Below are 20,095 nucleotides of genomic sequence, written 5' to 3'. Positions count from 1 at the left end.
TCGCAGAGCAATGTGTGGTTAAGCGCCTTGCTCAAGGATACAACATGCTGCCTCAGCCAAGGCTCGAACTAGCGACCTTCAGATCAGTAGACGAACGCCTTAACTACTTGGCCACACGCCAACACTTATTTAATTCCCTTAACTCAGTTAAAACATCACAAGATGCATTTTAGGACCTTTGACAAATAGAATTTGACTTCAAGTCATACAAAACAGTAGCGTCGTGGTTAACTGTTACAGTGTCAGTGATCAGGGTACAATTCCTTCTTCTGACTGTAAGGAGTTCGTACGTTCTCCCTGTGACTGTGAGGGTTTCCTCCAGGTGCTCTAGTTTCCTCCCACATTCCAGAGATGTAAGGGTTAGTAGGTTAGTTGGTCATATGGGTGTGATGGGAGGTGTGGGCTCATTGGGCCTGTTACTGTGCTGTATCTCTAAGTAACAGATACTCCTCTTGCTACTGTTCTCAAACGTCGTGAGAGCCTCTGCCTCCAACACCCACTCAGGAAGCAAGTTTCAGATTCCATTCACCCTTCTCAGTCTCTTAGCCCTCACCTTTAAACTTTGCCCTCTGCCACCAGCAAAAGTTTCCTGTTATCTGCCTTATATATCAGAATCAGGTTTATTATCACAGACATCATCACTGGGTAGACTTAAAACGTAGGTTGATAGATCTGTGATTAGTCAGGGTGTCAAAGCTTACAGGGAGAAGGCAGGAGAATGGGATTGAGAGGGAGAATAAATCAGCCATGATGGAATGGCCGAACAGACAGGATGAGCTGAGTAGCCTAGTTCTATTTTGATATCTTAAAGTCTTATAAATAAATAAATCTCTAAATAATTGCTGTATTGGTTTCGGCAGATATTGTAGATTCAGTAAACTTTCATTCCACTGACAGATTAACAATAAAGGTAACTTTTTTTACATGTACAACCAGGCATACAGAGATCGCCCTTGATGCAGAGACCTGCAATATGTACTTAGCATTCAGCTGCTTTCAAGCAGTGTTCAACGTTTAACAGTGACCAGCTAATCACTGCGGAGTTTAATCTTTTGAGGCAGGTCTAAGATTTATTTGGAGAGTGATTATGTAAGCACAGTAAATCCTGTGGGTGCATTGGAGGGAGCGAGGGTTCCTTAGACCACACACTGTCCTTCCAGGGTCTCAGAAATCTCTTGCAACCCTTCCTCATGTTGTGCTTCCCCCCACCCACGCTACCATTCTTCCTCGGGGTCACTTTGATTGGCGTTTTGTCACAGTTGATAAAGAGACTGGTGACTGTCAAATAAAGGAAGGGTAGTTCCAATCAGCATCATGTCAGTCATCAGGGGAATCCTTTCATCAGCTCCTCGGAGAGGGGAGTGAGCTGCGTTTTGTGAACTTCGCTCTTGGCAGTAAACTTCCCAGTTCCTAGGAGTGGCAGATGGAGCACTGCGCAGAAGAAGTATATACTTGTGCACTTTTGTAGAAGAAATAAAAGCCTAGACTATTTTCTAAATGGGCAGAAATCAGAGGTGCAAATGGACTTAAAAGTCCTCGTGCAGGATTCCCTAAAGGTTAACTTGCCGGTTGAGTGGGTGGTAAGGAAGCCAAATGCAATGTTAGCATTTGTTTCGAGAGGACGAGAATATAAAAGCAAGCATGTAATGCTGAGGCTTTAGTTGGGCTGCACTTGGAGTATGGTGAGCAGTTTTAGGGCCCTTATCTAAGAAAGGGAAGAAAAGATGTGTTGGCATTGGAGAGGGTCCAGGGGCAGTTCATGAGAACGATTCTGGGAATGAAAGGGTTAAAATACGAGGACCTTTTGATAGCTCTGGGTCTGTACTTGCTCGCGCTTAGAAGAATGGAGCGGGGGGGTGGTGAATCTAATTATAATCCATCGAATATTGAAAGACCTAGATAGAGTGAATGCGGTAGAAGGAATAAAGGCATAGATTATTTTCTAAATGGGGGAGGAAAATCAGAATTCAGGGGTGCAAAGAAGCTTGAGAGTCTTTATGCAGGATTCCCCGAAGGCTGAGTCACTAGTAAGCGCAGCAAATGCAACATTAGCATTCTTTTCAAGAGGACGAGAGTATAAAAGCAAGGACATACTACTGAGGCTTTATAAGGCACCGGTCAGACCACACCACACCCCCCAGCTTTTGGGTCTTCCTTCCCCTCGGAAAAAGACTGTGTGCATTCACACTGCCTAGGTGTAGATAGAGTGGGCAGTCTTCTTCCCAGGGCAGTAGGAGCTACCAGGAGGGGATATAGTTTTAAAGTGATTGGAGGAAAGTATAGGGGAATGTCAAAGGTAGGTTTTTCCACACAGAGTGGTGGTGTGTGGAACGCACTGCCAGGGGTGCTGGTAGATGAGAAAACTATGCCGAGATTTATTTAACGTTCAGGCAGCAAAATCTATATGGTTAGATCTAAACAAAATCAGATGTGGGCAGATAAATGGCGGGTGAGCTTTAATATAAGTAAATGCAAAATATTACATAGGAAGTGGAAATATTAGGTACAAATATACAGTAGGGGGGTGGGTCTTGAGTTAGAAAGCGGGCTGTAGGAGAAGGATTTGGGTGTCCTGGTAGACTCTTCACTATCAACATCTAGACAATGCACAGAAGTGATTAGGAAGCTAATAGAATGAGTGGAGTTCAAGTCTAGTTCTCCTTCAGTTTATGAGGCCTTGCACTGAGTACCGTGTACAATTTTGGTCTCCATATTTTGTGTGGGATGTGAACACACTGAAGAGGGCTCAGAGAAGGACAACAGGACTCGTTCCTGGTCTGCAGGGTAGGAGCTATGAAGAAAGATTGAAAGAATCAAATCCTTTTAGCCTAGGAAGACATAGAATGAGAGGAGACATGGTAGAAGTGTTCAAAATCATTAAGGGTATAAGTAAGGTGAATTAGCCAGTTGCTAATTCAAAATTAATCTATCAACAAGGCAAGGGGCCATAGGTAGAGACTGGTTAAAGGGAGATTTCAGACTAATATCAGGAAGCATTTCTTTACACAGTGAGTTGTGGCCAGATGGAACAAACTACTTAGTTGTGTAGTTGAGAAATCAACTCGAGCTTTCAACTTTCAAATCTAAACTCGATAGGTATTTCAACACACGATGTGAATAGGAATTTGGCAAGCTTTGTTGGGCTGAATGGCCTGTTGTCAAAATCTTTCTAATTTTCTAATGTTCTAATTTCATACAGCACAGTAACAGGTACTTCTCGCGTAACAAGCTCATGCTGCCTATTGAAAACCATGTGACCAATTAACCTATTAATTTTGGAATGTGGGAGGAACACCACGTGGTCACAGGGAGAATGTACAAACTCCTTACAGACCACGGCTGAACTGAACCCAGGTCACAGGCACTGCAATAACGTTACACTAACCATTACGCTGCCATGGTAGAGGCAGATACATTATGCACATTTAAGAGATTTTCAGATAGGCACATGGACGATAGAAAGGCCATGGGAGGGGGAAGGGTTATTTTGATGTTGGTGTAGATTAAAAGGTTTGCATAACAGTGCCGGCCAATGGCCTGTACTGTGCTCTACTACTCTATGTTTAATGCTGCTGGAATCTTGCTCTGCACAAGATGGTCGTCCCATTTTTAACATTCCAGCAATGTCTACAAGCACGTAAAGCAATTGGAGACACATGCAAATGTGCTTGCATTATTGATAGAGGGAAAAGAGCGGACACAGGCCCTTTGGCCCAACTTGTCCATGCTGACCAAGGCACATTCTCTCAGACTTTACCTCTTTTCGCCCCTCATTCTCAGGTTCAGTCTCTGCAGTGACGCTCAACCTTTCTCCAGCCTTCAGCCACCGGAATGCAAAGACACTGGTGGCTGGGAGAAGGAGGTGGGTGTCGAGGGAGAGCTCAGGAGATCTTCCCTCAGGGGAGATGACTCGGCCACGCCAGCAGCCAAGAGCAGGAGGCTTACGCACATTCAGAAAGCCGTGGATGGCGGAATCCCACAAACAGTCCGGCCCTGTGGTTACCAGTGTCTCTGATATCCGAGAGAGTGAGTACCGTGAACTAGGGCACCAGGATAGTGTAGCGGTTTGCATGATGCTATTACAGCTCAGGGAATCAAGGCTTGTAGTTCAATCCTGGCATCCTCTGTAAGAAAATTTGTATTTTCTTCTTGTGAACTGTGAGTTTCTTCCGGGTGCTCCAGTTTCCCCCAGCAGTTCAAAGACGTACTAGTTAGCAGGCTAATTGGTCATTGTAGATTGTCCTGTGATTAGGCTAGGGTTAAATAGGTGGGTTATTGGGTGCTGTGCCTCACTGGGCAGGAAGGTCTTGGTCCCCGTTGTATCCCTAAATAAGCAAATAGATATTAGAGAGCATAGCTTATGAGCAGCTCTATGAAACTCTGGTTAGGCTACACTTGGAGTATTGTGTTCAGTTACGGTTGCCTCATTATAGCAAGGATGTGAAAGCTTGAGAAAGGGTGCAGAGGAGGTTTATCAGGATGCTGCCTGGATGAGAAGCGTGTCTTTCTGAGGAAAGGCTGAGCAGGCTAGGGCTTTCCTCTTCAGAGCAAAGGAGGATGAGGGCTAAATTGATAAAGGTGTACAAGATGATGAGACAAAGATTGAATGGACAGCCAGGGACTTTTAACAAGGTGGAAATGACTAAAACAAGAAGGCATGATCTTCAGGTGATTGGAGGAAAATATAGAGGAGTGATGTCAGAAATCGCAGGGGCCCTAGCAGAGATATTTAAAACATCCTTAGCATGGGTGAGGTACCAGAGGATTAGAGGACAGCTAATGTTGTTCCATTGTTTAAGAAGGACTCCAAGAACAAATCTGTGAATTGTAGGTGAGCCTGACATTAGTAGTGGGAAAGTTATTTGGAGGTATTCTAAGGGTCTGGATATATAGATATTTGGATAGACAGGGACTGATTACCAAGTTACCAGGAAAGTTGATGAAGGCAAGGCAGTGGATGTTGTCTCCATGGACTTTAGTAAGGTCTTTGACAAGATCCTGCATGGGAGGTTGGTCAAGAAGGTTCAATTTCAGCATATCCTTTTGTGTGAAGTTTTGGTCACCTACCTAGAGGAAAAATATAAACAAGGCTGAAAGAGTAGAGAGAAAGTTTACAAGGATGTTGCCAAGACTTGAGGACCTGAGTTATAGGAAAAGGTTGAATAGGTTAGGAATTTATTGCCTAGAATGTAGATGATTGAGGAGACACTTGATACAAAATTATGAGCGGTATAGGTAGGGCAAATGAAAGCAGGCTTTTTCCAATGAGGCTGGTTGGGACTACAACCAGAAGTTATGGGTTAAGGGTGAAATGTGAAATGTTTAAGGGGAACATGAGGGGGAAATTCTTCACTCAGAGGGTTGTGAGAGTGTGGATGAGCTACCTGCACAAGTGGTGAATATGGGGTGAGGTTCAACATTTAAGAGAAGTTCGGATAGGTACTTGGATGGGAAGGGTATGGAGGGCTATGGTCTGCATACAAGTTAATGGAACTAGGCAGGATAATGGTTCATCATTGACTAGATGGGCCAAAGGGCCTGTTTCTGTGCTGTAGTTTCCTATGATTCTTACATCATGGATCAAAGGACCTGTGCTGTGCTGTTATGTTATGTTGTATGTTTTAATGTGACCTGTTCACTAAGTGGTGTCAGTTCCGGTTAGACCTAAAAGGCTGTGCCTTTAAGTACCAGATTCAAACTGAAATTTATTTATCACGTATACATCAAAATATACAGTGAAAAGCGTCATTTGTTTTAACACACAGCACACCTAAGGATGTGCTGGGGGCAGCCCGCAAGTGTTACCACATATTGTGGTGCCAGCACAATGCTTGACAGAACACAGCAAGCAACAAAACAAGCCCCTTTTCCTCTCTCACAGCCTCCCTCCCATCAACATCCACGCAGCCACACGCATCGTCTGTCCTCCAACTCCAGTCTGCAAGATTCAGCCATTGGACTACGAAATATCAGTGGAATCACCATCTCTCAGGTGAAATGCGAAGGCTACACTCTGCATTCCCCCTGTATGTCTCCATCTGCATAAAAGAGAAGGAACCTGCAGAGAGTCACACAGCATGGTTTGAGACCGTTCTGCTCAACTTGTCCTTGCCGACCACCTTTGCCAGTTCCATTTGCCTGCATTTGTCCCATATCGTTCTCAACCTTTCCTATCTATGTATCTGTCCAGCTGCTTTTTAGGTGTTGTTAATGTACTGTCTCTGCCTTAACCACTTCTTCTGGCAACTCGTTCCACATGTTGGCCAACCTCCAGGTGAAAATTTACCCCTCAGTTTCCTTTTAAACCTCTCCTCTTTAAATCAGAGTCAGAACCAGGCTTATTATCACTGACATACGTTGTGAAATTTGCTGTTTTACGGCAGCAGTACATGGCAACACATAAAAAATACTTTGTTACAATAAGAAATAGAAAGAGCAATGCTAAAAGAGAGCAAAAAGTGAGGTAGTGTTCATGGTGCATTCAGAAATCTGATCTCAACCCCATTCTCCTTCCTTCTCCCCATAACCTTGATGCCCTTACTAATCAAGAGACTATCAACCTCCACCCAATGACTTGGCCTCCACAGCTGTCTGTGGCAATGAATTGCACAGGTTCACCCACCATCTGGCTAAAGAAATTCCTCCTTATGAATACAGTACTAGTCTGCCCAACTGAAATTTCTACAGCGGATGGGTGTTGCGGGAGATTAGCACAACATCAATGAAGTAACAATGAAATATATATACATCAATTACATCCACGTGACCATTTACCTACTGATCCATACGCCTTTGGAATGTGGGAGGAAATGGAGCATCTTGAGAAGACCTGTGCCCATCATAATCTTATAAACCTCTATCAGATCTCCCCTCAGCCCCCGTCACTCCAGAGAAAACAACCCAAGTTCATCCAACCTCTCATTATAGCACATGTCCTCTAATCCTGGTAGACCTCTTCTGCAACTGTTCCAAAGCCTCAACATCCCTCCTGCAACCAGAACTAAATGTGATACTCCAGATGCTGCCTAACTAGAGCTTTCTAAAGCTGCAACCTATCCTCCTGACTCTTGAACTCAATGTCTCCACTAATAAAAACAAATATGTTGAATGCCTTCTTCACCACCTTACTGACCTGTGTGGGCACTTTCAGGGAGCTTTGGACTTGGATCCCAAAATCCATCTCTACACATATTTACCAAATTTCTTCTTACAGGTGAGTTGGGGATTCTGCAGATACAGCAAGGATAAAATGGGTGCTAGGATGAGGGCAATCATTCAGTTGTGGAATTGAGCAGGCCTCAGTAAATGTTTCAATACTTAATCAACTCTGATTGCCTGAATGAATTTTGAAGATCTGCCTTGTCTTTTCTATGTTAAGCGTTATCGTACACTTAAAACATATCTGTTTGCCTTCTGTGATAGCTTACTGTTTGAAATATAATGGGTAATTAGGTGAGTTGAGTTAACCCAGGAGATGGTCTCTCCTCTCTGTCAGCCATTAGTCTGTTTGCCAACATTAGGGATGATTATTCGATCAGTGGTGGAAAGCAAATAATATTTAGTATGTGCAAACAACATTTGATAGATTCCAGGTTAATAATCTTCCTGGAAGATTTAGATTGTTAAAGCAAGTAAGATGGGACCCAAGGTTATTAGACAATTAAGAACAATCAGGGCTAAATTTGTCAGATAAATTAATGAACTAACGAAAGCAGAACTTACAGGGACTTGAATTCCATCTAATTCTGATTTTTGTCTCAGTAAGAGTTATTATTAGAAACTATGACACTCTGAATATGTCTATTCAGCTTATCCTAATTGTGATATCTCTTTGAAAGGATTCTCCAGTTGGATTTACACCTCCTTTGCTTGTTCCCAGAGCCTTGCCGATTTTCTTCCCCTCAGATTTGTACCCGTAAGTCCTTAAGATATAGGAGCCAAATTCAGCCATTTGGCCCATTGAGTCTGCTCTGCTATTCCATTATGGCTAATTTATTATCCCACTCAATCCTATTCTCCTGCCTTCTCCCCATAATCTTTGACACCCTTATTAATTAAGAATCCATCACCCTCCACTATAACCAATATACCCAACAAACTGGGCTCCACAGTTGTCTGTGACAATGAGTTCCACAGATTTGGGGGCTAGAGGGTTCACTATCCTTTAGCTAAAGGAATTCCTCCTCATTTCTGTTCTCTGTGTTCTAAACTCAGTCAGATCCATCATGGGCACCAGCCTCCCCAACATCCCAGACAGCTTCAAGGAGCGATGCCTCAAAAAGGCAGCATCTATCCTTAAGGACTCCTGTCACCCAGGACATGCCTTCTTCTCTTTGCTACCACCAGGGAGGAGGTACAGGAGCCTGGAGGCACACACTCAACAACTCGGCAACAGCTTCTTCCCCCCTGACAACAGATTTCTGAACGGACATGGACACTGAATCCAGGAGCACTACCAAACCACTTTTTTTCTTCTTTTTTTGCAGTACTTATTTAACAACTTTTTAATGTATGTATATTTCTTACTATAATTTATAGCTTTTATTATTATGTACTGAAATGTTCTGCTGCTGCATAACAACAAATTTTACAACAGATACCAGTGATATGAAACCTAATTCTTATTCTGATTCTCATTTTGAAGGGGCATTTTGGTATTCTGAGACTGTGCCCTCTGGTACCCCAACTAAACCCAAATCCAATGTTCATTCAGACATTAAATTTAAAAGATGTTACCTGTGTTTTTCTTTCTTTCTTTTCAAATCTTTTTATTTTTTTCCAAAATAAACACGAGTACATCGAAGTAAACAATAATTACAATGTCTCAAGAAAAAAAAATTATATAAAGATTGAAAAAGTTTTGTGCTGAAAAAAAACCCTTGGCTAAGCAAGAAAAGTGGGAAAAAAGAAAAATCCCATTAGGTGTTCAACCCCAGAGCCATGCAACATACATAAAGCTTCTATAGATAAACATCAAACTGCCAGCAAAAAAAAAGTACCAAAAAATTTACAATTAGGTCGTGGAGAATCCATCAAATAACTGAAATGATAATAACGAGCAAATGAACCCCATCTTTTCTCAAAATCAAACATAGGTTCAAAGGTTCAATTTAAAACTGATTCATTTTAAAATTGTACATCGTTACCATTTGACGAAGGAGAGATTGTCTAAAATATTCCCTAATGTTGACAGTTATTGTGATAGATGTAAAACTGAGATGGTTACACTGACACACGTTTTGGTCTTGCTCTATACTGGAACAGTTCAGGAAGTCAGTTTTTTCGACAATTTCTAAAGCACAAAATTAATTTACAACCTAACAAGTTACCTGTGCTTTTTGGAATAATTCCTCAAAATATCCATGGTATCTCTGTGTCTGACCAATACGTTATTGCATTTGTTACACTGACAGCTAGGAGGGCCATTTTGTTGAAGTGAAAGGATACATCGGCTCCCACTTTGTCACAATGGTTCTCTCAAGTGATGCTATGTCTTAGTTTGGAGAAAATTAGAAGTGTTTTTTTTTTATCATTGATCTTTTTCTGATTCGATGGGGATTAGATTAGATCAGCTTTATTTATTACACGTACATTGAAACATCGAAACATACACTGAAAGGTGTCATTTGTGTCAATGACCAACATAGGCCAAGGATGTGCTGGGGGTAGCCCACAGGTGTTACCACACTTCCAGTGCCAGTACAGCATGCCCACATCTTACTAACGCTATCCCATTTGTCTTTGGACTGAGGGAGGGAACTGGACACCAGCGGAAACCCACACAGTCGTGGAGAGAAAGCACAAATCCCTACAGACAGCAGCGGGAATTGAACCTGGGTTGCTGGTGTCGTAGAGCATTACACTAACCGCTATGCTACTGTGCTGCCCCTAATGAAATCAGGAATTGTCTTCCTAAATTATTTCACGGTCAAGGGCCATTTGGAGCTTCCAAGAAAGAGATCAGTGGGGTTTCTAAAGGTAAGGTGAATGGAGTTGTATCAACAGACGAATCGATTCATAGAGTCATACAGTGCAGAAACAGACCCTTCGGCCCAACTTGTCCATGCTGTTCATGATGCCCACCTAAACTAATCCTATTTGACAGCATTTAACCCATATCCCTCAAAACCACATTTCCCAGCCTGGGGCCCACAGACCTCTCGATTAATAGTATTAGTCCATGGCATAAAAAAGTTTGGGAACCCCTGCCCTAAACCTTTCCTCTTCCCGTACTTATTTTATAAATAATATGATAGTATCTGTCTTGAACACTTGCTCTAGCAGCGTGCTCCATATACCACACTCTGGGTGAAGGTGCCACTCGGCTCTCTCATTTCCCCCTCATTCTAATTCAATGCCTTCTAGTTTTTGGTCCTGGGAAAAAGACTGACTCTGCCCCTTCTGATTTTATACACCACTGTAAGGTAAAGATTAGTTTTATATGTCACGTGTGCAGTACAGTGCAAAGTCTTGAGCACATATATTTAGCTAGGGTGCCTAAGATTTTTGCACAGTACTGTGTTTGTCAATGTGAAGTGGAGAGCAAGTTTGTAAATTGCTGGGAGCAAAGGATGTTGGGAATGATGAAGGTGGAGTGCCTTAGGAGAGGTGTGCGACAGGTGGCAGAGAAGGAGTGCCAGGGGCTGGGTGTGGCTTGGGTGCTGAACACCCAGCCCTGTGACACCAGGCAAGGTCACTTGATTCCCTCTCCTCTCCTTTCCCCTTTCCCCAACTATGATTCCCCTCTCCCTGCCCCCTTCCCACTCTTAGTCCACAATAGAGACCCATATCAGAATTGGGTTTATCATCACTCACATGTCTTGAAATTTTTTTTGCGGCAGCAGTACAGTGCAATACGTACAATTACTACAGTACTGTGCAAAAGTCTTAGGCACCCTGGCTACATATGTACATCAAGATATCGGCACATACACTGAGATAGATCTGTGTCAAATCAAATCGATGAGTATTGTCTTCAGTAGCCCACAAGTATTGCCTACATAGGGTGCTCATAACTTACTAACACTAACTCATACATCTTTGGAACTTTTAAGGAAACTGGTGCACCCCCCGAAGAATCTCATGTGGTCACCGGGAGAACGTACAAATTCCTTATAGACAGCTGCAGGAATCGAACACCGATCTTACAATTGGTGCTGAAAGCAATTGTACTAATCGCTACGCTACTGTACTGCTCAGTATCTTGCACTCCAAGGAATAAAGTCTTTGCCTCCCATTATAACTCAGGCCTTGAGACCTGGCATCATTCTTGTAAATCTGCTCAGTACTCTTTCCAGCTAAATAATATCCTTTCTATTAAAAGGGTGACCAAAACTGTAAACAGTACTCCAAGTGCATCTTCACCAAGATGTTGTACAACTACAGCAGTAACATCTGAATGTCTCACTGGGTGACAGAGGTGGCTTCAGGGCTCAATCTGGCTCTTTCAAAGTTCAAAGTAAATCTATTATCAAAGTACATATATGTCACCATATACATTTTCTTGCAGGCATACACAATAAACTCAATAACCATATGTATATGGTGACATAATAGAATCAGTGAAAGACAGCACCCAAAAGGGCAGGCAACCAGTGTGCAAAAGACAACAAACTGTGTAGGTGTGAAAAGGAAGAAAGAAAAGAAATGAAATAATAGTTATTAAACAAATTACAGGAAGGATATAAATAAGGTTGAAAGAGTGCAGAGAAGGTTTACAAGGATGTTGCTGGGACTTGAGAAACTCAGTTACAGAGAAAGGTTGAATAGGTTAGGACTTTATTCCCTGGAGCGTAAAAGAATGAGGGGAGATTTGATAGAGGTATATAAAATTATGATGGGTATAGATAGAGTGAATGCAAGCAGGCTTTTTCCACTGAGGTAAGGGGAGAAAAAAACCAGAGGACATGGGTTAAGGGTGAGGGGGGAAAAGTTTAAAGGGAACATTAGGGGGGGCTTCTTCACACAGAGAGTTGTGAGAGTATGGAATGAGCTGCCAGACGAGGTGGTAAATGCGGGTTCTTTTTTAACATTTAAGAATAAATTGGGCAGATACATCGATGGGAGGTGTATGGAGGGATATGGTCCGTGTGCATGTCAGTGGGACTAGGCAGAAAATGGTTCGGCACAGCCAAGAAGGGCTAAAAGGGCCTGTTTCTGTGCTGTAGTTTCTATGGTTCTAAATGGGCAATAAATATCAAGAACATGAGATGAAGAATCCTTGAAAGTGAGTCCATAGGTTGTGGGAACAGTGACGTGTTGGGACGAGTGAAGTTACCCCTCTGGTTCAGGAGCCTGATGTTTGAGGGGTAATAACTGTTCCTGAACCTGGTGGTGTGAGTCCTGAGGCTCCTGTACCTTCTTCCTGATGCGGTGGCAAAAAGAGAGCATGTTCAGGGTGGTGGGGGTCCCTGATGATGGATGCTGTTACATGTTACTATCGGCTACCTTGAGATTCATTTTCTTGCAGGCATTTACAGAAAAATAAAAATAATACAATGGCATCTATGAAAAACTACAAAGACTGACATAACAACCAATGTGCAAGAGAAGACAAACCGTGCAAATAAAAAATTAACACTGAGAGCATGAGCACGTGGTTGATGGGACTAGGCAAAGTAATAATGTAGTACACACGACATGGGCTGAAGGGCCTGCTTCTGTGGCGTAGTGCTTTATGACCATAACATGAGCTGTAAAAAGTCCTTCAAAGTTAGTCTGTAGGTTGAGTTGTAGTGAGTGACGTTATTCACACTGATCCAGTAGCCCGATGGTCTGACATTCCCACTGTATTTTCCTCCAAACAGTGTAAATTTATGCCCCCTCATATTAAGTCAATTCCATCCAGGGAAAAGTCTCTGGCTATTCATTTGATCTTCAGCTTTCAGATTTATTTATCACATCAAAACATACAGTGCAATACGTCATTTGCATTAACAACCAGAACAATAGAGAGATGTGCTGAGGGCAGCTTGCAAGTGTCACCACACATTTCAGTGCCAACACAGCATGTCCAGAACGCTAGGCAGACAGAGGGCACAACAAATAACAAAACTGTAAAAACAAAGGAAACCTCTTTCTCCCCCTCTGCCACCCACACACACAGGCAGTCCTCCAACTCCAGGACCAGCCTCCAGTTTTCAGACTTCAACTTCCAGACTTCTGATCAACCCTTGGGCTTGGTCTTTGACATCAGTCATCTTTTACGCCTCTACCAAGTCACCTCTCATCCTCCTTCGCTCCAAAGGTAAAAGTCGTAGTTTGCTCTGAAAAGTTTACAGAAAAGTACTGAGTACAGGCCAGACCATCACTGGCAAAGTGCTCCCTGTCATTGAGCACAGATATCAGGAGAACAGTGAGAATCGTCATCAAGGACTCCCACCATCCAGGCCATGCTCTCTTCGCGCTGCTGTCATACCACCCGTTTCAAAAACAATTAGTACCCTACAACCATCGTCTCCTGAACCAGTGGGGATAACTTCACTCACCTCAACACTGAACTGATTCCATAACCTACGGACTCACTTTCAAGGACTCAGAATCCGAATCAGGTTTATTATCACTGGCATGTGTCGTGAAATTTGTCAACTTAGCAGCAGCAGTTCAATGCAATAAGTAATGTAGAAGAGAAAACTACTAATAATAATAAATAATTAAGTAAATCAATTAGAGTATATGTATATTAAATAGATTAAAAATTGTGCAAAAAACAGAAATAATATATATTAAACAAGTGAGGTAGTGTTCAAGGGTTCAATGTCCATTTAGGAATTGGATGGCAGAGGGGAAGAAGCTGTTCCTGAATCGCTGAGTGTGTGCCTTCAGGCTTTGTACCTCCTACCTGATGGTAACAGTGAGAAAAGGGCATGCCCTGGATGCTGGAGGTCCTTAATAATGGACGCTGCCTTTCTGAGACACTGCTCCTTGAAGTTGTCCTGGCTACTTTGTAGGCTAATACACAAGATGGAGCCGACCAGATTTACAACCCTCTGCAGCTTCTTTCAGTCCTGTGCAGTAGCCCCCCCCCCCATATGAGACAGTGATACAGCCTGTCAGAATGCTCTCCACAGTACATCTACAGAAGTTTTTAAATGTATTTGTTGACATGCCAAATCTCTTCAAACTCCTAATGAATTATAGTCTCTATCTTGCCTTCTTCATAACTGCTTCGATATGTTGGGACCAGGTTAGATACTCAGAGATCTTGACACCCAGGAACTTGAAGCTGCTCACTCTCTCCACTTCTGATCCCTCTATGAGGATTGGTATGTGTTCCTTCATCTTACCCTTCCTGAAGACCACAATCAGCTCTTTTGTCTGACTGATGTTGAGTGCCAGGTTGTTGCTGCGACACCATTCCACTAGTTGGCATATCTCACTCCTGTACGCCCTCTCATCACCATCTGAGATTCTACCAACAATGGTTGTATCGTCAGCAAATTTGTAGATGGTATTTGAGCTATGCCTAGCCACACAGTCATGGGTATAGAGAGAGTAGAGCAGTGAGTTAAGCACACCCCCCCGAGGTGCACCAGATCATCGGCGAGGAGGAGATGTTATCACCAATCCGCACAGATTATGGTCTTCTGGTTAGGAAGTCGAGTATCCAATTGCAGAGGGAGGTACAGAAGCCCAGGTTCTGTAACTTCTCAATCAGGATTGTGGCAATGATGGTATTAAGTACTGAGCTATACAAACAGCATCCTGACAGGTGTTTGTGTTGTCCTGGTGATCTAAAGTCGTGTGGAGAGCCATTGAGATTGCATCTACCATTGACCTATTGAGGCAACAGGCAAATTGCAGTGGGTCCAGGTCCTTGCTGAGGCAGGAGTTCAGTCTAGTCATGATCAACCTCTCAAAGCGTTTTATCACTGTAGATCTGAGTGCTACCAGGCAATAGTCATTAAGGCAGCTTACATTTTTCTTCTTAGGCACTGGTATGATTGTTGCCTTTTTGAAGCAAGTGAGAATTTCCGCCCGTAGCAGTGAGAGGTTGACTATGTAACTCCTGTTCTCAATATTATTTATATATTTATTATTTGCACGATATGTCCTCTTTTGCAGCCTGATTTTTGTCAGTTTTTGTTTGTGTCTATTTTTTCATAAATGTTATTGTATTTCTTTATCTTGCTGTGAATGCCTGCAAGAAAACAGAAATCAAGGTTGTATATGGTGATATATACAGTACATACTTTTCCTCTAAGAGGATTGCAACCTTGTTGTGGTTTGTAGGCTGCGTGCCTAAATGACCCAGAACGCTATGCTGTCTGGAGTCAGGGCCTTGTGCTTTGGCTCGTGGTACGGTCACCAATGCCAAACAGGTCAAAGGGTAGAGGCCAGACTAAGAGTGGTCCATCAGCCCTCTGGGTTCAGGGGTTCAGCTCAGGGCCAACAACCCTGACTGGTAAAACAAAATTGTTATGGAAACAGCAATATATACAGATAGAGATGGATGTCCTTCATTTTTACCCTAAACACCAGTGAGCAGGAAATAAATATAACTATTTTGACAATAGATTTAATTTGAACTATCCACATAGGTATGCTGTCTAGTCCAGGCAGCATACTGGTAAATCTCCAAAACCTTCAGCCCACGTAATTCAAGAAGGTTGGGAAAATCCATTCACCTTAACTGCCTTTAACAAAGGTGCATGTCTATATCATGATATCCCTCAATGACTTTCAGGCCTGAGTTGTTACATAAAATTGCTGGTGATTTTGAAATATAAATATGTTTTACAGAGTCACTAATTGCATGAACAGCACTCATAAAGATATATCTCGCTGCTTACAAAGAAACCTCACGTCTACTACAAAGTAAAGTGTGTTTGCTAGTCCGATAACAGTTCGTAGGTGGTTTTTGTGATTGGTGTGGAGGTTTGAGCGAAGGCGAGGGTGAACCAATTGTGATAGCAGAGCTCTGAATCCATGGAAACCTGGGGCATCTGTTTACAGTAACCCTCCAAAAGCAGCAGAGTGTAACAGTTACTGTAATGTTTCACAGCGCCAGTGGCCCGAGTTCATTTCCTGGTGCTGTCTATGAGGAGTCTGCATGTTCTTGGTGTGACCTCGTGGGGTTCCTTCGGGTGCTCCAGTTCCCTCTCACATTCTAAAGGTGCAGGGGTTACTAGGTTGATTGGTCACGTGGCTGTAATTGGGCTGGAACACTCGTTACTCTGCTGTGTCTCTTAATAAAAACATAAATAAACTCACAGCCTTGCATTCATGTCATGATATGCAAAAAGCAGGCCAATAACTTTAGATTCCTTGGCGTTATCTGTCCTGGGACCAGCACGTAAGCATTATCACAAAGCACCTCTACTCTTGCTGAAGTTTGTGTAGATTTAGAATGTCATTTAAAACAGAAAACCTCTGTAGATGCACAGTGGAGAGTGCCTAACTGGTCACATCATGGCTCGGTATGGAAACACCAACACCCAGGATTGGAAAAGGCTACAGAAAATGGCAGATACAGCCCAGTCCATCACAGGCAAAGACCACCCCACCACTGAGCGAGCACATTTACATGGAGTGCTGCTGTCATGCATTGTCAGAGATCTCCACCATCCAGGGGGCTTTGTTTTCTTCTCACTACTACCATCGGTCAGGAGGTACCGGAGACCCAGGTCCCACACCACCACATTCAGGAACAATCATTACCCCTCAGCCATCAGGCTCCTGAACTGGCATGGGTAACTTCACTCACTCTTACACTGAACTGACTCCACAGCCTGTAGATCCACTCTCAAGAACTGTACAGCTCAGGTTCTCAGCATATACTTTTGTTTGCACAATTTGTCTTCTTTTGCACATTGGTTGTCTGTCTTTGTTTAAATATAGTTTATTTTCGTAAATTTTATTGCATGTCTTTATTCTCCTGTAAATGCCTGCAAGAAAATGAATCTCCAGGTAGTATATGGTAGCAATTATGCACTAATAAATTTACTTTGAACTTTGAAATCCCAGATTTCATCCTCAGCTCTCCGCATTCTCTCACCCTCCACTCCCTCTATTTTTCCAAACTTCAACTGTTTATACTTTATTGTTGCCAAACAATTGATACTAGAACGTACAATCATCACAGCAATATTTGATTCTGCGCTTCCCGCTCCCTGGATTACAAATATTAAATATTAAAAATAGTAAAAATTAGTAAATATTAAAAATTTAAATTTTAAATCATAAATAGAAAAATTCAAAAAATACCCCCCAAGGATCCTACCAGACCTGCTGAGTGCCTCCAGTATTTTGTCTGTGTTGCCCTGGATTTCCAGCATTTCTTGTGCTTTTCACCTCTCCTCTTGCATGTTCTTTATCTCTCTTTCTCCCCTCCTCTCCTATTCTCTCTCATTCTCTCCCTTTCCTCTGCCCTCTGAGTTGTACATCACCTGACTCAGTACCACAATCAGGTTTAACATCCTTGGCATTTGTTGTCTTTGTGCCAGCAGTGCAATTCAATACATAATAATAAAAAAAATGTGAATTACAGTAAGTAATGAGGTAGGGTTCGTGGCTTCAATGTCCATTCTGAAATTGGATGAAAGGGGAGAAGAGGCTGTTCCTGAATCATTGAATGTGTGGCTTCAGGTCCCTCAGTCTCCTCCCCGATGGCAGCAATGAGAACAAGGCATGACCTGGGTGATCCGGGTCCTTAATGACGGACGCCACTTTTTTGAGGCATCACTCTTTGAAGATGTCCTGGATGCTAGCGAAGCTAGAGTCCATGTTGGAGCTGACTAAATTTACAACTTTCTGCAGCTTTTTTTTGATCCTGTGCAGTAGTCCCCTCCCCTCCCCACACCAGACAGTGATGCAGCCAGTTAGAATGCTCTCCATGGTACACCTGTAGAAATCTGTGTGTCTTTGGTGACATACCAAATCTCCTCAAACTCCTAATGAAATATAGCCACTGTTGTACCTACTTTGTAGCTATATCAATATGTTAGGTCCAGGGTAGATTTTCAGAGATGTTGACACCCAGCAAAAAGCATGTAAACAATCCTTCATCCCAGCTGGTCCCTGCTTATCAATATGCCCATCCAAACTCATTGCATTTGGTCTGTATTTGGCTCATAATTCCTCTAAATCTTTCCTATCCATCTACACATCCAAATGCCTTTGAAATTTTGTTAATGTACTTGTCTCAACCAGTGACCACCTTCTAATTCAAAAAGTTGCTCCCCAGGTCCTCATTATATGTCTCTACTCACCTTAAATCTGTGCCCTCTAGTTCTTGATTACCCAGCCCTGGGGAAAGGACCATGCACATTCACCTCATGATTTCATGCATGTCTATAAAAGGCGTATAAATAAAAACAAATAAAGAATCCCCTCCTTCTCCTACGATCCAATGAAAAAGTTCCCACCCTCTCAACCTCAATCCACAAGAGCCCCTTGAGTCCCAGCAGCATCCTCATAATTCTCCTTTTCCAGCTAAATGGCATCTTCCCTATAGCAAAAACATTCACAGTAAATTTATTATTAAAGTATGTGTATGTCACCATATACTACCCTGAAATTCATTTTCTTGCAGGCATTCACAGTAGAACAAAGAAACTCTAGAGTCAATGAAAAACTACACACAACTAAAGACAAACAAACAACCAATGTGCAAAAGAAGACAAACTGCAAATACAAAAACACATAACAATAATAATTATAATACAAATTATATTACTGCAATTATAAATTATACTACATACAGTATTATATTATGAACAATCCATAACAACCGTCTGGATATATTACTACAGGATAAACAAGCAAGAACAACTTATTTAATTGATATAGCCATTCCAAACACACATAACTTGCAGAAATCAATAAGTGAAAAACAATGGAATATGCTGAATTAAAAGAGGAAATTGAAAGACTATGGAGCCTGAACAAGGTATACATTGTCCCAATAGTGATATCTACAACTGGTCTCATCCCAAAGGCACTACACAATAGCTTTAAACAATTAGGCCTACACAGTAATATCTATGCAAATCTTAGAAATGTAGAAAACCTACAGGCCCTTCAACCCACAAAGCTGTGCTGAACATGTCCTTACCTTAGAAATTACCTAGGGTTACTCATAGCCCTCTATTTTCCTAAGCTCCATGTACCTATCCAGGAGTCTCTTAAAAGACCCCATCGTATCGTCCTCCACCACCGTCCCTGACAGCCCATTCCACGCACTCACCACTCTTTGTGTAAAAAAACTTACCCCTGATATCTCCTCTGTACCTATTTCCAAGCACATTAAAACTGTGCCCTCTCATGCTAGCCATTTCAGCCCTGGGAAAAAGCCTCTGACTATCCACACAAACAATGCCTGTCATCATCTTATACACCTCTATCAGGTCACCTCTCATCCTCTATTACTCCAAGGAGAAAAGGCCAAGTTCTTCTGAAAGCAACAATACTAAACACCACTCAAATAGTCCAAAAGTTCCTAGCAATTGAGAAATGAGTGTGCCTGGCAATGCCCGTACCCCAGGCTTCACCAGCTTCAGCTGAGAAAAAATAAACAATACATCAATAGTAAGAAGTATACAGTATCGTGTGACCAAAATTGAACATAATACTCCAGATGTGGCCTCAGCAACATAGAGCCATACAACACTACAACACAGAAACAGGCCTTTCAGCCCATCTAGTCTGTGCTGGCTGGCCTTCTGCCTTGTAGCACCTATCTGCAGCCGGGACTCCAAACCTCTCTCATCCATCTACCTAGCCACCTTGCACCCTAAACCAATAAGCTCTAGTTCTATTCACAACCAACCTGAGGATGAAACTATCTTGCCCAGTGCCAGATAACATTCCAACTTCCATACCAAACACAAGGAAATCTGCAGATGCTGGAATTTCAAGCAACACACATAAAAGTTGCTGGTGAACGCAGCAGGCCAGGCAGCATCTCTAGGAAGAGGTACAGTCGACATTTCGGGCGCAGACCCTTCGTCAGGACTAACTGAAGGAAGAGATAGTAAGAGATTTGAAAGTGGGAGGGGGAGGGGGAGATCCAAAATGATAGGAGAAGACAGGAGGGGGAGGGATGGAGCCAAGAGCTGGACAGTTGATTGGCAAAAGGGATATGAGAGGATCATGG

At 42.5% G+C, this 20,095-nt stretch overlaps 1 protein-coding gene across 12 annotated transcripts in view; it reads left to right on the top strand.

Moving 5' to 3' along the window:
- Positions 1-20,095, top strand: part of LOC140202500 (uncharacterized) — a 182,925-nt gene that overhangs the window by 104,589 nt on the left and 58,241 nt on the right. For 6 of the 12 annotated variants that reach the window (XM_072267415.1, XM_072267417.1, XM_072267414.1 and 3 more), the window contains 2 exons: positions 3,781-4,026; positions 5,882-5,992. The exons of 1 other annotated variant lie outside the window; for it this stretch is intronic. In XM_072267415.1, coding sequence (XP_072123516.1) covers positions 3,781-4,026; positions 5,882-5,992 — 357 coding nt within the window. Of the gene's footprint in view, positions 1-3,780; positions 4,027-5,881; positions 5,993-8,214; positions 8,736-11,054; positions 11,251-20,095 lie in introns of those variants that run through there. 5 more of the 12 variants (XR_011887109.1, XM_072267419.1, XM_072267424.1 and 2 more) reach the window with 5 other exon arrangements.

Source organism: Mobula birostris, chromosome 9 (genome assembly GCF_030028105.1).
Source record: "Mobula birostris isolate sMobBir1 chromosome 9, sMobBir1.hap1, whole genome shotgun sequence".
Lineage (NCBI taxonomy): Eukaryota > Metazoa > Chordata > Chondrichthyes > Myliobatiformes > Myliobatidae > Mobula > Mobula birostris.
The sequence above is the reverse complement of the archived record's forward strand: the minus strand, read 5'-3'. Positions and strand labels throughout refer to the sequence as shown.